This window comes from Tiliqua scincoides, chromosome 5 (assembly GCF_035046505.1).
Source record: "Tiliqua scincoides isolate rTilSci1 chromosome 5, rTilSci1.hap2, whole genome shotgun sequence".
Lineage (NCBI taxonomy): Eukaryota > Metazoa > Chordata > Lepidosauria > Squamata > Scincidae > Tiliqua > Tiliqua scincoides.
The window spans coordinates 79,329,968-79,348,999 of NC_089825.1; the positions used below are offsets into that span (position 1 = coordinate 79,329,968).

At 46.4% G+C, this 19,032-nt stretch overlaps 1 protein-coding gene and 1 pseudogene across 2 annotated transcripts in view; one reads left to right on the forward strand and one right to left on the reverse strand.

The window, feature by feature from the left end:
* FMNL1 (formin like 1) overlaps positions 1–19,032 on the reverse strand; it is a 100,198-nt gene that overhangs the window by 30,241 nt on the left and 50,925 nt on the right. For both annotated transcript variants that reach the window (XM_066626997.1, XM_066626998.1), the window contains exons 6-10: positions 13,978–14,061; positions 11,659–11,799; positions 6,477–6,585; positions 5,841–5,917; positions 3,958–4,051 (exon numbers count right to left, since the gene is read on the reverse strand). In XM_066626997.1, coding sequence (XP_066483094.1) covers positions 3,958–4,051; positions 5,841–5,917; positions 6,477–6,585; positions 11,659–11,799; positions 13,978–14,061 — 505 coding nt within the window. The remainder of the gene's footprint in view (positions 1–3,957; positions 4,052–5,840; positions 5,918–6,476; positions 6,586–11,658; positions 11,800–13,977; positions 14,062–19,032) is intronic.
* On the forward strand, positions 10,039–10,155 carry LOC136654943 (5S ribosomal RNA; annotated as a pseudogene).

Consider the following 19,032-nt stretch of genomic DNA (forward strand, 5'->3'; position numbering starts at 1 on the left):
AAAGAAAGAAAGAAAGAAAGAAAGAAAGAAAGAAAGAAAGAAAGAAAGAAAGAAAGAAAGAAAGAAAGAAAGAAAGAAAGAAAGAAAGAAAGAAAGAAAGAAAGAAAGAAAGAAAGAAAGAAAGAAAGAAAGATGATTACTACAAATATACCACTGCAGCAGTACCTGGAGCTTTATGAAGTTACATTAACAGAAAAAGAAGCTTGAAATTTCTTGAAAGTTGGAGGAAGTGAAATATTCAAGGCAACAGAGGGAAAGCAAAAGCAAGGGATTGATATTGGCAAATGCAGTAACATATACTTAGGCTTAATTACAGCTGAGGAAACTCTGCCTTGGGTGTGAAAGTTGTGGGTTTCTTTTTTGTTCAAATACAAAATAGCTGTTGAAAGAGGCACACTTTTGAAAGTGTGTATGAGAAGTATAAGCACACCGGTGCGTGTAGTATTACATGGCATCTCTAATATATATGAAATTCCCCCTTGGGCCAAGCTGTTGCTATGACTCCTCCTATTACAGCCCCGCTAGGCAACAGTTTCATCTGCGAAACTGTGGATATCTGATCTGGAGGAGGGCAGTGGGTTTGCTGGAGTAGGAGGGGGAGTGGAGAGGGTTTTCCCAGGAGACCGCTGCCTCTGTTTTGCCCGGTTCCCACCTGTGAATTGGAATCCTCACTGGAGATGAACGTTTCACCCAAGATAAAGTTACAACCTTGCTGTAGGAGTTTGCCGCTCACACAAGGAGGACACTTGGCAACCTGAAAGTCCAAAAATCCACTGCACACAAATGCAATGGGCAAAGCAAACTGTACAATATTCAAGCACAATTTTTCCAGGGCAAACAGCATACATACGCGTGCATGCATGCATGCATGATAGGGGTGGATTCAGACAGCAGTGGGGAGAGAGTTAAAATGTCTCTAAACCCACTGTGGTCATGACCCAGATCTCCCCACTCCATGCATCAAGCATGCCAGGGCCAATGAAGTGATTAGAGTCACATGCCACTTGACCCTGAACTCACCACACACCCCCTGAACCTTATGAACATCACCTTTGGAGTGATCTACTTCCTTTGGACCTTTGGAACATCACCTTAATGGTCGTGAGGCATTTCTGCACAATGGCCACTGTATTGCTCTCACAATCAGACCAATTGAGTTTGGTAAAAGCTGCATTTTTCTCCTCCTGGGAAAAGATGAATTCTAATATGGGTGGAGTTCCAGGTTTTGAAGGAAACATGGGGCTTCCAACCCTCATTACACTTGGGCAGGGATTAGAGAGCACCAAGGAGAATTGGCAAACAGGAGCAGGGTGTTTTATCCTTTCTGCACTCTGCAGTTCTGTTTTTAAACTGCAGTTTTCAAAACTGGTTTTCCCCCAGATGGGCTCAGATCTAGAATAAGTCTGTCTGCATGGTAAAATGACATGAAAGAGGTTAAACACATTGATTCTCCCTTGAAAATGCGCTCATCCCACATCCTCATTTAATAGATATCAAATCTATCTGCAGGTATAACCTAATTATCCACAGACACTTTAAATTAAAGGGGAAAAGTTGTTTAACAACAGCCTCGTTAATGCGAGAGAGGGCAGCCGCCTGACAAACCATCAATCATTCTCTCTCCAGGCACTCAGAACAGCTTCACTCCAAGGCAAGTGACCCCTCCCTTCCTCCTGAGCACATGAAAGAAAGATAATCACTTTGCATTCTTTCTCAGTGCTGTGCTCTGGGTGAAGGGAGAGGTCACTGGCTCGAAGTGAAGACTTTCTAAGCACCTGGAGAGAGCCTGTTTGATGGATTGTCTGCCTAATGACTGTCTTACATCACAAAGGTCAGCAAGGCTGTTTTTAAATCACTAAGCAAAGGGACATTGTTTTTTAAATGGATTTGCTTTAATGCAATTTTTGCCACCCACGCGAGTTCTGGGAATGGAACCCTTGAGAATAACGAGACTTAACCTGTATCGACAGATATTTGTTCATTAGTGCACCATGCACATCTGGCCTGAGCACAAGCACCAAATTGATGGTGATCTGCTTCTCTGGTTCAAATAACAAATTTGACCGCTTCTGTTGCTGTTGGCATCCTTCAGTCTCGGAAGACTATGGTATCGCGCTCTGAATAGTGGTTCTGGAACAGAGTGTCCTCTCCAGTGCGCGAAGCCTGGGTAAAGTAGATAAGGAGGATAGACTGTTACCCATGCAGCAAATCCCCCCTCTCCACGTCGCTGAAATGGTCCAATGGAAAGGCAGAAGCAAATACTGTTGGTTTCAGCGGCATCGCAGGAGTTGCCAGAATGTGACTGTGTTCAGCCATGAACTGCCTCAGGGACTCTGGCTCCAGATTTTGCCTCAAGGTTGACTCCTGAAGCCTTTTCCATAACTGGATGTAGCCACAAGGCAGTGGAGGTTTGGGATCAGAGTTTTCCTTCTCTCAGATGAGCTGCCTTCCCAGGCTATCGAGTCCCATCTACCCGGTGGTTGTTTAGTCAAGGGCTTCACCAGAGGTTGTCTTCACCAGAGGTTGTGAAAACAGAATAGACACCCCTGAGCAAAGCCTCCCCTTCAATCCAGGGGGAATAATAAGCAATTATGGGTTGTCATCACTGATGGGCAGAGTTTCTAGCCTTGTACAGAAACATAGGACCCAAGATTTTCTGGACAGGCTAGTGACTGAAAAGAGCCCAAAATTCTTCACTGCATACACAGCACTGGCACACGTCTGCAGAGACAGCAGCCCCTGATCCTGACAATGCAGAACGGGGATGACTATCTTCTTGAGCCTGCCAGACCACATGCTTTAGTATCTAACTACCACTGTTCTCATGCACTGGGCAAGGAAGAAGGTTCTGAGATTCTATCCCTAGAGCTGAAGTAGGAATGATTGTGAGGTATAGATGTTTTCCTGCCTTGAGCAGCCACACCTAAACCATGCAGCCTTGGACTGTGTGATTACTTGCATCCTCAATTCCTCTTCTGTAAAATGGGAATACGAGAGAGACCAACCTCACAAAGTTCATAGGCAGGGGAAAAGGTGATCATGACTAACAGGCAGTGTGCAAAATGAAGAGTGCTAAAAGAGATGAGGTAGATGCTGCAGGCCCCCAGCAATGAATGCAGTAACTTGTGAGAAACTAAGAGCAAAAGAGGCAGAGACGCTTGGAAGGAGAGCAGAGACTGAGGGAGGGGAGCACAACGGAAGCAGAAACAGAAGCAGAGCCAAAGGGTCGTTCCCCCCTGCCTTCCGCAAGCCCAATTTGCTCAAGCGTGTTGGGAAAGGGATCAGGTTTGTGCTTTTCTGTTATGCGCCTGGGATTCCATTTCTGCCCTCCAAAGGCTTTGGCGCAAACCGCCTGCTCCACAGGGTGAACTGTATCCTGTGTAACTCAAGCAACCCCTTTGTCAGATCTCTCTGTGTCAATTTACAGGTGACAGCGTTGAAGGCCCCAGGGACCAGTTTCCCTTCTAACCTCTTCCTTTGCTGAGCACATCTCCTTTCTAAAAGCGATTTACAAACTCTTTAGGTATTGCTTTAGGGTTTACTAAGGAACAGCTGCCTTCCTTCTTACGGTTCACAGACGCTCTACGTCAAGAGACTGTCTGCCCATACGAATTCTTTTCTGCTCTGAGAATCAAAAGCCAATTCCACCCTCCCTAACACACACCCAAAATTGCACTCCCAGATGGAAGGAAAAGTACAAAAGATCTGAATGTCTCAGCTTCCATTTGCACTCCAAAGTGAAGGCTAACTGGAAGGAGCTGCTCTCAGAGCAGAGAATCATGCAGGGACTCGGCAAGAAGCCTCCTCTGTGGGTGTACTTTAGCTCACGGGACACCCCCCCCAATTATCTGGATTAATTCATTTCTCATTGCACACTAGTTCTCAACCCCCAAACACAGTTTGGTAGAATTACTGTCAAGACGATAACCACCCCAAAAGCCAGTAAAGCACACAAACCTCTTTGAAGTTGTCAAATGCAGCCAGGATGATGTCATGCCCCCCTCGGACCAAGCAAACAGCAGCCAGCAGCTCAAGAACAAGAGCTTTAGTCCTGCAGGAAGGAGAAAAGTTTGGAAAAGAGCTGACTGGGACACTTTCTTCTCCTAGTAGGTACTTAGTGGCAGAAGGAGGGGGCTGAACTTGAAGGACTATGATGAATGCAGAGGGCTAGAGGTCATCTCCCACTTCTTTGTGGTGATGGTGAAATGAGAGAAGTTAGCCAGCCAAGGTAGATGGGTAGAAGAGTGGCGTTTCCCAGTAGCGTGAACTGGCTTACTCACTTGAGTCTTCAGGATCTATGTGGTTTTGCAAATTCATGGGTGGTTCAACCACCTGCAGAAGGCACTGATTGCCTTTTTTCCTCTTTCAACCATGGTGGGCTTTCAGGGTATGTTTCCTGACTCTGTAAACAGGTGCTTAGGGAACCCATTAGGAGCTTGGTAAGGAGCTAGGTCTGGAGGTCACAGAGAAGGGGAGTAACAAAAGAAGGGGAAAGAAAATCCAAGCTCTGCAACCAGAGCTAGGGGATAGCAGCAGAACATCAGAGTTGGGCCAGACCCAGGGTCCATCTAGCCCAACTCTCCCTCCAATACAGGCCAACCAGATGCCTTCTGGGAAGCCCACAAACAAGGCATGAAGGTAACAGCCCTCCCCCATTATTTGACCTCCAGCAACTGGGATTCAGAGATAGAATGCCCCTGTACATGGAGTTCCATGGAGCTACTGTGGTTTACAACTGCTGCAAGATCTGTCCATCATCAACTGATCCAAACTTTTGCAGGAAGAGTTGCCCAGTTGCACCAAATTACAGGTCAAGTTAGACCAACATCCTTTTTTCAACAGTAGCCAACTGTTGCCTTTGGGGAACCCATAAATAGGACATGAAGAAGCTTTAGTGGCACTCAGAGGCATACAGATGAAAAAGAATGTTGCATACATAGGGGGTGGGAACTGAAAGTCTCACAGCCAAGAGAAGGCACCTCAGTATTGCCAAACTGGTCACAGGTACAGAACAGCCATCTCCAAACTGCGGCCCACTGCATCCCAGGATTACTCGTCCAGGTGCAGTGCAGTGGTGGTGAAGTCTTTCGGTTCCATGCTGCAGCCTCCAGTTTTCATTGCCAATCTTTGCAGAAATTCACGCTGGACAGCCACTTCCACTCCCTGTCACCCCAGAAGGCTCTATGCCCCAATTTCCTGGGGGAAGCAGCTGCCCAGTGCAAGTTTCTGTAAAGATTGGTTGCAAAAACTGGAGGTTGTGGCGCAGAAAGGAAAGCCTTTGCCGCCACGACACCTAGATGGGCAATCCTGGAATGTTGGATCTGGCCCACAGGTCACATTTTGGAGGTTCCTGGTATAGAAGAAGGACATGAGCATATCTGGAGACTGGAGGAGATGAGAGGGTGTTTTGTGGTCACCATGGAGATGAAGCCCCCAGAACTGGGTGAGCTTCCTGGTTGGAAGAGACAGCAATTTATGGATGCCTCTGATCTCACTACAGCCGGGAAGATCAAACCAAGTCAAGCAGAGATGACTGAACTGGACTTATTTGAGGCTTCACCCATGGATCTCTTTTCAAATGCCAAGGCTCCGTGGCTGAAACCTGTGAGCAGTCACAAAGCCTTTCTGAGTCGCTGCACAGTGCAACGTCTTCACCCCACATCTGCTTCCCTTGCCTAGGATAAGGGGTAGGGCTTCCCAACTAGCAGGCTGCAAAGTTTAGAGAGGCCTGAACCCCAGCACCACTTCAAAGCAATTAAACAGAGGGTGGGGGTGGGTGCAGGAAGGGAGACAGTGCAGGAGAAATGCAATATATAAGAAAAGAAGGTAAGGATACTTACCTGGGGTTCTTATTGTTGAGGCTCAATGTGATCTCGTTCACACATGCTGGGTGGGTCATCACAAGGCTAAACCCAGACTAGGCAGAAGGAGAGAGAGAAAGACTATTAGTAGCCAAAATAAACCCAGAAAAATGACGAGGGAACATGATGACTGATGGTCATCCTGGACTACTGCGTCCTGGTCAAATGCATCCTAGCCATTGGTGTCCCTAGACATTTGCGTCCTTTGCATCCCTGTCATTTGCATCCCACTATAACTGGGCAACAAACTCCATGTTATATATGCTAAGCCTCTTATCTCAGCCCTAGCCCTACCTTTAAAAATAAATAAGCACATGTAATATAAATCTACACATATTGGGACACAAATGTCTGGGATGCCAAAAAATAAAATGGATGCAAGTGTCCAATGCCAGGACAGATTTGACTGGGACACAGTTGTCCAGGGCTCAATGATCCCCTTACTAGGAGGTAGCTACTCCTCTTGTTCCACCGAAGTTCAGGGAGTTTATGCTTTCTCAAGGAGAGCCCTTGGACATGACTAGGGATAGACAGCCAGGTCTGTGGCCACTCATAGGCAGGTGCAGCTGTCCTCAACCATTGTCTGTTTCCTTGTGTTACTTACAGTTACCTCACCTGGTAATTCATGATGGCCCGGAGGCACATGATGCAGACATGAACGTCGTCTTTCTGGCTGACAATGCGCGAGTTTCTCAGGGCCTTCTTGCTGTGTGATGAATTGAATCTGAGGCAGAAAGAAAGGTCAGAAAAATGGCTGAATGAGAGAGAAAGGAGGGCAAAGGCCACCCAGCAGCCCAATCAACATCAAAAGCAAAGGTTTCGAAAAGCAGGGGTAGAGGGAACAGGGTGTCCACTTCGGCAGCAGTATTACAAGATTCTTTTTTGCCTCTGAGTCACCAGTTCAAATCTAGCAGACTTAAGAAAATTCCACTCCAGTCCAATCCTTGGAGCACCACCTCATGGACGGAAGGAGTGAGCCTCAACAAGTCATGGAAGATGGGCTCCAGAAAAGACTTTAAAGTGTTATATGGAAGGAATAATGTTTCACATAAAGGAGAGCCTGAAAATTAACATGGCTGTGTGTCTAGCAGAATACAGAATGTGGTTACCTGTACCTAATGCTGTAGCCACACTTGAGATTCGGAGTGGTTCAGTCTCAAAATTAGAACAGATTTCTAGGCCACATGATTGGGACAGGAAAGCAAAATGAAGCACATGATAGGTCATTTTTGTTAAACCCTTAGAAAGTGAAAGTGGAAAAGTCCTGGGATAGCTTCATGGAGTGGCTGAGCCCCTCCTCCATAACCACTCTCCCCAGTACATCTGCCCCAATTACCTGTATAAGATGCAAACAAGAGTGCAAAACTAAATTGCAATTAGTGCCAAAACATCACTGCACAACCAAAATAAAAGCATGCAAATATCTCTGCTTTACACAATTCATTCCAACTTCAGAAGTTCTGGGGGACTGCAGATTCCAGGAGTTTTTAAATGCACATTTTCAGACCTCACTGCTTTGGAAAGGCTGCTACAATGCTCAGTGTCTGAACTGCTGGCCAATGAACACAAAAGCTTTGAGGGGGGGAGGAAGCATGCCCTTGCCTAGCCAAGCTGGTGCCCTTTGGCTGCAAAGGGTTGAGGCTCACCGGGGTGAGTAGGAGTTGACAGGTGGCCTGGGCTTAGGGTCCTGCTCGCTCCCGGGGGCGCTGGAGTAGGGGACGCTTGGGTGGACTTGTTGAAAGAATGTTTGGATCTGCTGGTTCAAATGGCAACACCTGAAGGAGGTGGAAGATTGCAAGCCTGCAGGACAGGAGGGAAACATAGGACGCTTCAGGCGGAGGCCTCCCCGCCCTCCCACTCCCCCCAGCCGCAGGAAAGAAAAAGGGCAGTTGCGGAACCACAGGGGGAAGCTTTACTGTGACCTACAAAAAATTAAATAAAAACTCTGAGACCAACCTTCAGTCAAGTACAGCAAAACAACAGGGACACATGACGTTGCTTCCTATGCTACACCCCTTCACTGTGGTCTCCTGCACAGCTTGGAAAAGAAACTCAACTCCCTTTGTGGATTCTCCGGCACTGATAGGAACAGCCCAACCATGAGGCCCCTCAAATGTTTCATGTGGAGCGACACCCTTAGAAGGGTGGGGTATCGATGAGCCCCCAATCTGTCTGTCTGCCGCCCTCTCCTGCCAGCCGTTCCGCTGGGCACTTTGAGCCTCTTCCGACTTGCTGGGAGCAAGTCACAAGATAATTGCAGCTGCGGCAGCCTCCTTCTTCCTCCAATGGTACTGGAGGAAAAGATAGTGGGGGGGAGAGCTGTTGCAGTAGTGTCACTAGGGTTGATGTCACCTCGTATAGTGAAAGGGAAGGGTGATGAGAAGGATGGGCTAAATGGGGGCAGAGAGGGGACAAAACAGGATAAGGGGGAGGGCAGTGACAGCCAAAAAGGTTTCCAGAGCCCAGGTCTACTGGGCTTCTCAATACAGAGCTCAGGTCTACCTGCACCATAGACCTGGAGTCCCTGTTGGCCGAGCCAGGAAATTTCTGGCTCCCCTCCTTTGGTATCACCCCCCAAGGGTGTCACCTGGTGTGGTCTACAACTCCCTAGTGATGCCACTGAGCTTCTGCAGATCCAAATTCCACGTCCCCACCTACTTGGTGCTTACAAAGTACCAAGTAGGCAGGGAAGGGGGATCTGGAGCCCACCCACCCCTTCCTTGCACTTACAAAGATTGCTGCATGCAACCTTCCCGATTTGTCCCTCTTCTGTTTGTAATTAGCATGAGCCAGTCATCTCCTGATCCTGTTCATTTCAAACAGAAGAGATGCAAACTAGGGAAGCTGCATGTAGTTGTGAGCAAAGGTGGCAGTGGGTGGTGGAGTCAGGCAACACAGAGGTATGTGCTGCTTCTGGGCACAGAACTGGACTGGGAGAATCATAGATGTAAGGCAATGGCAGCCCCCTTCCCACCCCAATCATTCCCACCTTCTCTTGCCTTCACTCAAGGAAAGGCCTGCCATTTTAAGAGCCTTAAGCCATGGAAAAACTGTCCATATACAAAAGAGTTGACCTAGGCTTGAGGTTCAGAGCATTTGTTATTAACTACAGCACTTGGCAAACTGAGCCCCAAGTCCAAAGGCCCTACCCCTCCCTTGAGTAAAACAGGGCCAGCTAAATCTCTTTCGTGCACATTGGCCTCCACTACCACAAATGCAAGTGGAACAATGTTATGATTAATAAGATAGAAAAGGGCATGCTCAGTGCAACCATCAGACTGGATACTGATAGAGGCCTCTGTTTAGGATTTGACTCTTATTTTAACAGAAGAGCCCTCCTCCTTGAAGAATCATGGCTCAGGGGGCCATGACACATCGTGACATGACATGACACATCCTGACACATCGTGGCTTTCTGTGCCTCTTTTGACTTGAAGACAGTTGTGGTGCTAGGATACCTTGTCCCCTCCCACCCCTATAAGGCTACTACAGTCTGGGTACCTACCGTGAGGCGTTGTCCCAAAGGGAAGCGTGTAAAAGAAGCGTGGGGTTAGAACAAGAGAAAAGAGGAAGAGTGAGGGCAGAGACAGAAAAATGCAAGGCTAGAAAAAGAAGACCAGAGATTGCCATTTGTCAGGAGGATAGTTAGCAGTTGACGTAAGCAGGTCTCAAATTTCTCAAAGGTACTTTTAAGGCCTGGTGATTCTGGGTTGGCCGATAGCCACGGGAAGCTTGAATTAATTAGTCCAGTGGTGTTTAAACTTTGTTCTCCTGAAGATGGGTCACTATTCTGCATTAGATGGTTTTTGCAAACCTCCATATCTTCTTACAGTGGGAAGATATAGTGGGAAAATGCTTAGAAAGGCACCCAAATTAGTCCTCAAACCCTGCCCAATGAGCTTCTTTGTGAAACTAGGAGGACACTGTGTGTGCAAGCAAGGGATTTCCATGCACTGCTGAAGAGGCAAGGTGCCAACAAAAAAGTGGGTTGCCTCCTAAGCACTGTATGGATACTTGTGATCGCAGAAACCAGTGGAAAGGGTGTCACTTTAAGAACAACTGAACTTCTCCAGGGACACAAAACAGAGCACAACTTACACATAACAAGCCTGGTCTCATTCCCCTTCCTACCCAATGTTTGCTTGATGAAGGGATTTTGGGGATATTTTTAGATGGAGACAGCAACTGTTACCCTGCACATGCCCAATCTTGTCTGATCTTGGAAGCTAAGCAGGGTCAGGCCTGGTTAGTACTTGGATGGGAGACCGCCTGGGAATACTGGGTGTTGTAGGCTTATACCATAGTCTTTCGAGACTGAAGGTTGCAAACCATCCACACAATTTTGAGAATGTGACCTAGAGCTTCCCCCTCCAGTGTTAACTTCAGGTTTAGGTTCCCTTGCACAAGCCAGCACCTAAAGAGCCTGCTTGTGTAACACAACCCTTTCTTCATCACTGAACAAGGTCTTGTTTTGACATGATACATAGGAGATACTTATACAGGATACAAGTGGGGATGATTGACCATATTGATTAAAATGGCTTAATCGATTTTCAATCTGTTTATTTTTTGTAGAAGGTAATCTTCTGCAAAACCCCCTATTTGCAAAAAGCAGCTTTTAACTAACATTTTAACCTTGCTGGCATTTGCAAGGTTTTATTTATTTAGGGCACAATCTTAACCAACTTTCCAGCACCAAGGTAAGGACAATGAAGTTCCAAGGTAAGGGAACAAACATTCCTATACCTTGAGGTGGCCTCCATGACAGCAACCCCAACTGCAGGATGCAGCATATGCCCCATTGGCACAGCTATGTCAGTGCTGGAAAGTTGGTTAGGATTTGGGCCTTAATCACCTACCTTTCTTCCACCACAGAACTGACTGTGGAGTATAGGGGAGTTCCCAGGACATCTCCCAGGCAGGCCCTGACTTCAAGGCCATGCTTTTGAATCATGTGCTTTGCATTTTGAGATGTTCAGTTTAGATTTGGTGTTTACAATAACTTTAGTCCAAGAGAGATGGAGTGGCAGCAGGACCTACAGCAGCAACCTACAGGACTGTGAAAATCTAAAGGACCTATAGGCCAGCAATTTTCAACCAATGTGCCACAGCACATTGGTAAGTTGCTAATGATCTGCAGGTATGCTGTGGGAGTTTGGGGGAGGGTCATTTATTAGTAGGTCCAATGGGAAACGTGAGCCCCCCAACCAGCTGCACAGTGTGCCTCGCTAATTTTAGCTGGTGGTGTGCCCTGATAATTTTAGCATGTTGTCAGGTGTGCCATGAAATGACAAAGGCTGAAAATTGCTGCTAAAGGCAACAGCAGAGGACAGATTGCCAGTTAGATTATTATGTCTCTTTGGAAGAGGCTCAAGGTACTGAATAGACATTGCTTAGGGAGGAGAAGAAACCCAATGCAGTAGAGCCACAGATATGAATTGTGGTTGCAACCTGTGGCTCATATGAGATCTCTCCAAAATGCTGAGGAAAACCATAGCTGATAGCTGAGGAAAACCAGGACTGGAGTCCAGTGCCCTCTGGAACAAACTATGGATGCCAGGCCACTGGAAAGAGAACCATGTGGGGTCTTGGTACCTACCTGGAATAGGGCTTTGGTAGGGAAAGGGAGGTGGGCAGAGAAACAGTATGACATTGGCAATGATGAAGAAAATTTAGGACTTGCTCCCAGACCACCTGGAATGTTCTCTCCTCCTGGCCCATTTTCTGCATCCCGCTTCCAGTGACACAGTATGGGTAAAGGGGTTCAAGAACTGCTCCCCTCCATTCACTCTGTTACCTGACAGTCAGGTGCCTCGATTTGGAGGAGCCCTGCGTGGGGGAGGAGGAGTTGCTTCTGCTGAGGTCCTCCATAGATCTGTCCAGGGCCTTTCCCTTGTCGGACCCAGGGCTCCCATTGTCAGTGCTGTCCATATCGTACCTGGAGCCACACACGTAAAAAGAGACGTGCGTCAACAGGTGAGGGGGAGGGATTTGGCAAGAGGGCAGTGATGGGATGGAGGGGCTCAGTGAGGCACTGCCAAGGACATCTCTACGCTATCAGATTAAATATGTAAGTGCCATGATGCTTCCCCTACCAATTTCACAAATTAGTGCTTAAACATGGCCCAAGCCCCATTGTCTATTTGACAGAATGGGTTCAGACTGCTGGTTAGGTTGCTCTCCTAGCTTGATTACAATCAGGATTTCTAACCAAGCACATTTTGTGTCCTCTAGGCACTCTTCTAAAAAGCAAGTTTCTAGCTCTCATGGTTACGGAGAAAAGTGTGAAAATAAGCTGGCAATACTTGCTTGAGGCCCCCTCGCCGGTTAGCAAAAGCAGAACAGATAATGAAAAATAAGCTGGTATTATTGCATGATGTGAACAGAAGTTGCATTATTTTAGTACAGAATTTTGATGTTTTCTTTTTCTTTTTAGCACAAAACTCTCTATTCCATAGCAAAACCCCTAGTTTGCCATGAATGGGTAGTCACATTAGTTAGAGAGTCCTGGGCTGTTCAGAGAACCAGACATTCCTTCTTTTGTGGGACAATCCTAAAAGCTTCCATGCTCTCTTAGGTCTGAGGACTGAGTTACATGAAAATTGTGATCGGTTCAAGAGTGACTCCTCAAGAGATTCATTTATTTTGTTTAAAAGATTTACATACTGCCTTTCCTATGTTCAAGGAGGTGCAAATAAAAAAAATTAAAAGTATCAGAGAGATGCACAGTTTACAAGGTCATGAGGGTGAGGAAGAACACAAGTCTCTTGTATGAACAGAGGTGTATATACAGCCAAGGGAACTGCTTCTCCAGCAAAGACTGTGTGCAAGCTAACAAACAACAGTTGCAATTGCATAAAGTCACTTTTGACATCTCTTTGGCTGACAAAACCATCATGGCTAGGTGAACAACAGGCTAGAAATGAATGATTGCATTTTTTCTGGTGTCTTCCCCCCCAAAAAAACAAAAACAAAAAAAACACTGAAGCTTGAAGAAGAACTGAGTGGGATTTAAAAGTTTGTTTCTCCACCTCAGACACAATTTGGCCCAAACAACTTATCATCTTTCTTGTTTATTATTGCTTTATAGCTATTTTGACTAAGGAATGATTTCCATGCTTGGTAATGATTTTGTATTAACTACTAGAGCCTCTGAAGGACTCCAAAGGTGTTTATGGCCCAGAGATGGTAAAAAGAGAAGGAGGTGAAATATGGGTTAGGCTGCACAAAGTGGAGCTCTTTTGCCTTTGAGAGTATAGTTCCCAAACTCTTAGAGGAATAGGAAAACTTGTAGGTCTTTGCGGGGGGTGGGGGTGATGGTGCTACAGCTATTGCAGCATCGCTACAACCAAGGGGCTTCTGTATGTTTCTGGGGGGTAGCCTGGCCTTCAGCATGGGGGGGCTCTCTGCCCCTGCCGTGGGCTTCTCCGCTGCATTAGTGGGTCAATTGTGACCCACTTCCAGTTTTGGGATTGCAACCAGAAATGGAACATGATCAGCAAAAAGAGCTGTTTGGAGTAGTGGGGAAGCCCACAGAGTGGGCTGTGAGTCCCCTGCACCCTGCTGAAGGCTCGCGCAACTCCTGATCACAGTGGCAGTGCGATCGCTGCAGCGCGATTGTTGCCATTGCTGCAGGGCCACTCTCCTTAAGGGGGAATGCCCTGCTTCTGGTTCCCTTGGTGGATCACAACCCACCAGTTTGGGAACCTCTAGTTTAATATAAAAGCACAGATTTAAAATACAATAAACATAGGCTCCATGAGCCCAAGGGAGTTTTAGACTTGCTTTTCTCAAGCAGCACACCTGCTTTCCCTTGAATGTCACAGGTCAGCCCATTCTGCTAAATGACTGTTTCAAAAACAGTTCACAATAGGACATGATGTGGGCATCCATGGGGAGGAAAATGGCAAAACCTCTCCTCAGTGAGCACAAGTCATTGGGATGAAGAAGTAATTTGAATAGAAGCTTACATATGTATGGTGAAGCACATGCTGGTGGTCCATGCTGAATTTGGGGCCCACAGTGGCAGAAAATTAGAAGCTGCATCTTGGACACAACCTTTCCTTGGCCTTCTCCCAGCCATCCCCTTTCTACTCAAGCGACAGCAGTGACTTACGTGACAGAGCACTGGGCAAAGGCAAGGTAATCCACCAAAACATCAAGACCTTTATTCTCTTCATTCAGGAACTCCTGCACCCAGCTGGAGAGGTGGGGGAGAAACAAAGGTATAACATTTTTTCAAGAGTGAAAGTGCAGCACACTCGCCTCTTCACAACTTTTAAATTTCTTGTTTATATTTTCTCACTCTTATAGATATTTTCTGGACATCCATACATCCACAGACGTTTTACTGCTATCACATTGTTGATCGTTTTAGAGCAATGGTTCCCAAACTTTGGTTGGGCAATACCCTCTTAAGGAGCGTTGTAGTTAATTTTTACTCAGCGTGTAGTTAATCTGTGGAACTCCTTGCCACAGGATGTGGTGATAGCATCTGGCCTAGATGCCTTTAAAAGGTGATTGGACAAATTTCTGGAGAAAAAAATCCATCACGGGTTACAAGCCATGATGTGTATGTGCAACCTCCTGATTTTAGAAATGGGTTATCTCAGAATGCCAGATGCAAAGGAGGGCACGAGGATGCAGGTCTCTTGTTATCTTGTTTGCTCTCTGGGGCATTTGGTGGGCCAATGTGAGATACAGGATGCTGGACTAGATGGGCCTATGACCTGATCCAGCAGGGCTGTTCTTATATTCTTAGAGTAGTGACCCAACCGGGGACCTGTAGATGCTGTTAGTATGCCACTTCCAGGTTTCACTGCCACTGCCACCACTGAATGCACAAAATTAAAAATTCCCTTTTTTATTTACGTGCATTTGGCAGCAGCATCTGAAGTGCCATACTAGGCACATACTAGGATCACTACCTAGTGAAGGGGGTAATGTTCTTAAGGGGGTAATGTCCCAAAAGAAAAGCAAACGCCTGCCCTGGGGGGTTACAACCCCCAGGTTGGGAAACTTTGGGAAATGGAGCAATTTGAGATCTTAATTACACTTCCCTGATTTACCTTCATAGTGTATCTTGAAAGATGATTCTCAGTAGTCCCATATTACACGGGGGAACTAAGAGCCAGTTTAAAGGTCCAGACAAAGCACATCCCTTCAATGACCACATCCCTTTAGAACACTGGTAGGAAATTGCAAGAACACTAGCAGGAAATAGCTAGGTAGTAGTGTCTATTGCCCAGCATCCCAGAAGGCTGCGCAGCAGGATGTCCGGGCAAACATGACTGGCCAGAGCATCCCTATGCCCAGATTTGTTTGAAAGAAAAGCAGCAACATGGTGGAATGGTAAGTGCTGCTCATGGGGGGGAGGGCTTTTAACAAACCCCAGATTTGGCCAGAGATCCCTGCTCTAGATGACTGATAGCACAACCCTAGGTATAGTTACTCAGATGTAAGTTTCACCATGTTTAATGGGGTTTACTCCCAGGTAAGTGTACATAGCAATTTTCCACCTTTTTCATCTCGCAGCACACTGACAAGGCTTTAAAGTTGTCAGGGCAGACAATCTGTTTTTTAACAATTGACAAGGCACACTGCACTGCTGATGGGGGGCTCACACCCCCCAGCGGCTCAACTAAAAAATTACCCTCCCGCAAATTCCTGTGGCACACCTGCAGACCATCCATGGCACACCAATATGCTGCAGCACATTGTATAGGATATAGCCCACTAGTGTCGCTTGGCAACAAATGAGAGTCCCTGTTTTGAGTGACTCACCATCTAGAAAAGAGACACAAGAGAGACAAGGGAGGGAGGGGAGGGGAATAGTGGCAGGAAAAGAATATGCAATTGTTCCAGTTACGTGGACTGAGCCTCTTCAACCTAGAAAAGAGGCGCCACAGGGGGGACATGATTGAGACATACAAAATTATGCAGGGGATGGACAGAGTGGATAGAGAGATGCTCTTTACACTCTCACATAACACCAGAACCAGGGGACATCCACTAAAATTGAGTCTTGGGAGGGTTAGAACAGACAAAAGAAAATATTTCTTTACTCAGCGTGTGGTTGGTCTGTGGAATTCCTTGTCACAGGATGTGGTGATGGCATCTGGCCTGGACGCCTTTAAAAGGGGATTGGACAAGTTTCTGGAGGAAAAATCCATTACGGGTTACAAGCCATGATGTGCATGTACAACCTCCTGATTTTAGAAATGGGCTATGTCAGAAGGCCAGATGCAAGGGAGGGCACCAGAATGAAGTCTCTTGTTATCTGGTGTTCTCCCTGGGGCATTTGGTGGGCTGCTGTGAGATACAGGAAGCTGGACTAGATGGGCCTATGGCCTGATCCAGTGGGGCTGTTCTTATGTTCTTATGACTTAGTTACATCAGGATATGGGGACAGACAGGCTGTGCCAAAAGCTTCACAAAAAAGGTGGGGTTGAGGAAAGTTTGAATGGAGTAAGAATACCATGGAATCCTTCCAAACTGTGGTTCCATGCATAAGGGCCATCAAGGGAGAAAAGGTGGTCATCTGAAAGGAGGCCTTTAGACTTCTGAGAATGATACAGCTGAAGTGAAGGTCACAGGCAAGGGATATGTTGGGATGTAAGAGTGTAGAAATAGTCAGGCAAGACGTGGGGGGGGGGCATGGCAATGAATGGTAAAGCTTATGATGGGCCTGGAAGCAGACAGGAAGCCCGTGTAGGGATTTAAAGAGGGGCTAGAAAGGGAAGTACTTGGAATTTGAAAGAGGACACTTTTTTCCCGGTTGGTGATGTTCCATAAAAGTCTATGTGGGATGGTAAAAATGGTTGTGGGCTTATAGTTTCCCTGCACTTATTTACAAGGATTCCCCTGCCCCTCCAAAAATGTCCAGATCGGTACTCAGAGACAGGGATGAATCCAAAAGCACCCACAACCATAATCATGATCAAGCAGAGATTTTTGAATTTGGATCTAAGCGTCCCATATTATCCCATCCTGGCACAGACTCTCATGCTCTCTCCTCCCTTGCCCCTCCCTTCTTCCCTCTGTTCTGCTCAGTGATATTCATGGTCAATTTTCTCCCTGTAAACATTTATTTAAATGGTGGATCACGAATATGGCTGCCTGGGCGATTTCACCCATTACTAAAGTGTGGTCAAGCAATAAGAGTGAAAAAGAAATGTCTGGTGTCTGAAATGCTGCAGGAAAAGAATATCAAATTCTGCTACTTGAAAGCCCAAGTCTCTATTACTGGAGCAGAAGAACTGCAATTAGTATATATTTACATTTCTCCTCCCCTCCCAGATTGTGCAATGATTTGGGGGTTTGCTTTTAAGAAATTTCTAGCCAATATGACCCATTTCTCACGTTAAATCTTAATATAGAAAACTCACCAGGAGTTGACCTTTCCCTGATATTTTCATGTGGCACTTCTTTCTGCTGAATGATCCTCCACACATTGAAAACTGGTGTTTACAAACAATCTGGACAACTAAAGTCCTCCAGGACACCATATGTGCCACCTTATGACAGGGTCACATTCAACAACCCAATCCTGAGCTGCCCGGAGCGCCCAGGCTCGGCGGCACCGAGAAGGGTTGCCATCGAATCCTGCACCTCCCGTGCTACCGCGGGAGGTGCCTTGGGAGAAGGGGACGTTCGTCCTCTTTCCCCGAGTAAGGTAAGCAGCCCCGCAATGGGGTACTCACTTTACCACCGACCTTTGGTCGGCAGTAAGGAAAAGGAGCTCGTGTAGGTTGCGCAGCCCTGCACGAGCACCTTGGATCCTGCAGAGCGGAAAGGTGGTAAACAAACAAACAGAGAGAGAGAGACGTAACAGGATCACCTCCATTTGAAAATATGACATGGAAATTAGGCACCCATGGCAATTTTTTGGAGTTGTACCTATAAACCGGACTCCAGAGAATATACCGGTCCATATAGACATCAGGAAAATGTTGCCATTTCCCTGTAATATTCCAGCTGGAAGGAGCTCAAGCAATTGCTGAACAAAATCTGTCCATGTACTTCGACCATTATGTTGGTAACAACACACTGGGAAAATGTTCACTGTGCAAAAAGGACACAGTGACATTGCCCTATTTAAAAAAGCAACATGAGAATTAGGCCCAAGTCTGTAGCCAATGGAGGGATTTAGAGCTTTCAGACACAATCTTAAGGGCTTTTTCACATGGGCTGCTAGAAATGTTCAATTAGACTGGAATTTTGCTATTTGTGAATGTCAACAGGGAATAGGAAATGAAACGTACATTCTGGCCACTGTAATATATTACATGCAAATTACAGACATAGACCAAATCCAAAAACCAATTTAACCATCACGCATAAAAACAGTCTGATACCCTTTTTACAGGACTACAATGCAGTGCCTGGAGTATAGGCCTCAAGGTCCCTTCCCTTCCCAATGTACAACTGCTCCTTCTTTGTATTGCACTGGGCACAGTAATAAAATTTGTCACAAAACGCTGACAAAACCTGTGCACGCTGGTTTCCACTGTTCCCTTTTATTTTCTGACTGCTTGGCAGGCAATCCATCCAGAGAGATAAATGCTTCCCCTCCTCAGTTGTTAATTAGCCTGCATAAATCACTGTCATTAATGGTGTCGGCTGCTGCCTCCAACATACTGGGGTCACCTTCTCAGCAGAGGGCCAAGCCCTCTGCTGCAAACCTCAGGCTGCTTGTGCGGGCCAAAAAAAATGGGTTAGGAACAGAGTGGGGAGAGAGGCAGGCAGCTCTGCTACTGCCAAAGGAGGCAGGGTACTGAGCCAGCCTTAAGCCACACTGACAGTTGTACTCACATGAACGATTAACATCTCATTAACAAATCCTTGATGTGCTTTAAGTGTCTGTGCCATTTGAGAGGACTGCATGCAAACAGGGATCTGTACTTTTTTCATTCCTTTTGTCTTGGTCTTCCAGTTACAGGGCCCATGAAAGGGGCGTGCAGGGGTACATTGTACCTGGGCCCAGGGGTCAGAAAGGGGGCCCAGAAGCCAAAGGAGGGAAGCTGGGAATTTCCTAGGATTTCAGAAAATGTTTGTAGATGTTGTGTGAAGATTAGCATTCACATTTTGGGTAAGCCTACATAGTTTTTTATCCTAATTCGGAGACATTATGATCCAATGATCGTGTGAAATTAGGATCCAGTGCAGAAGG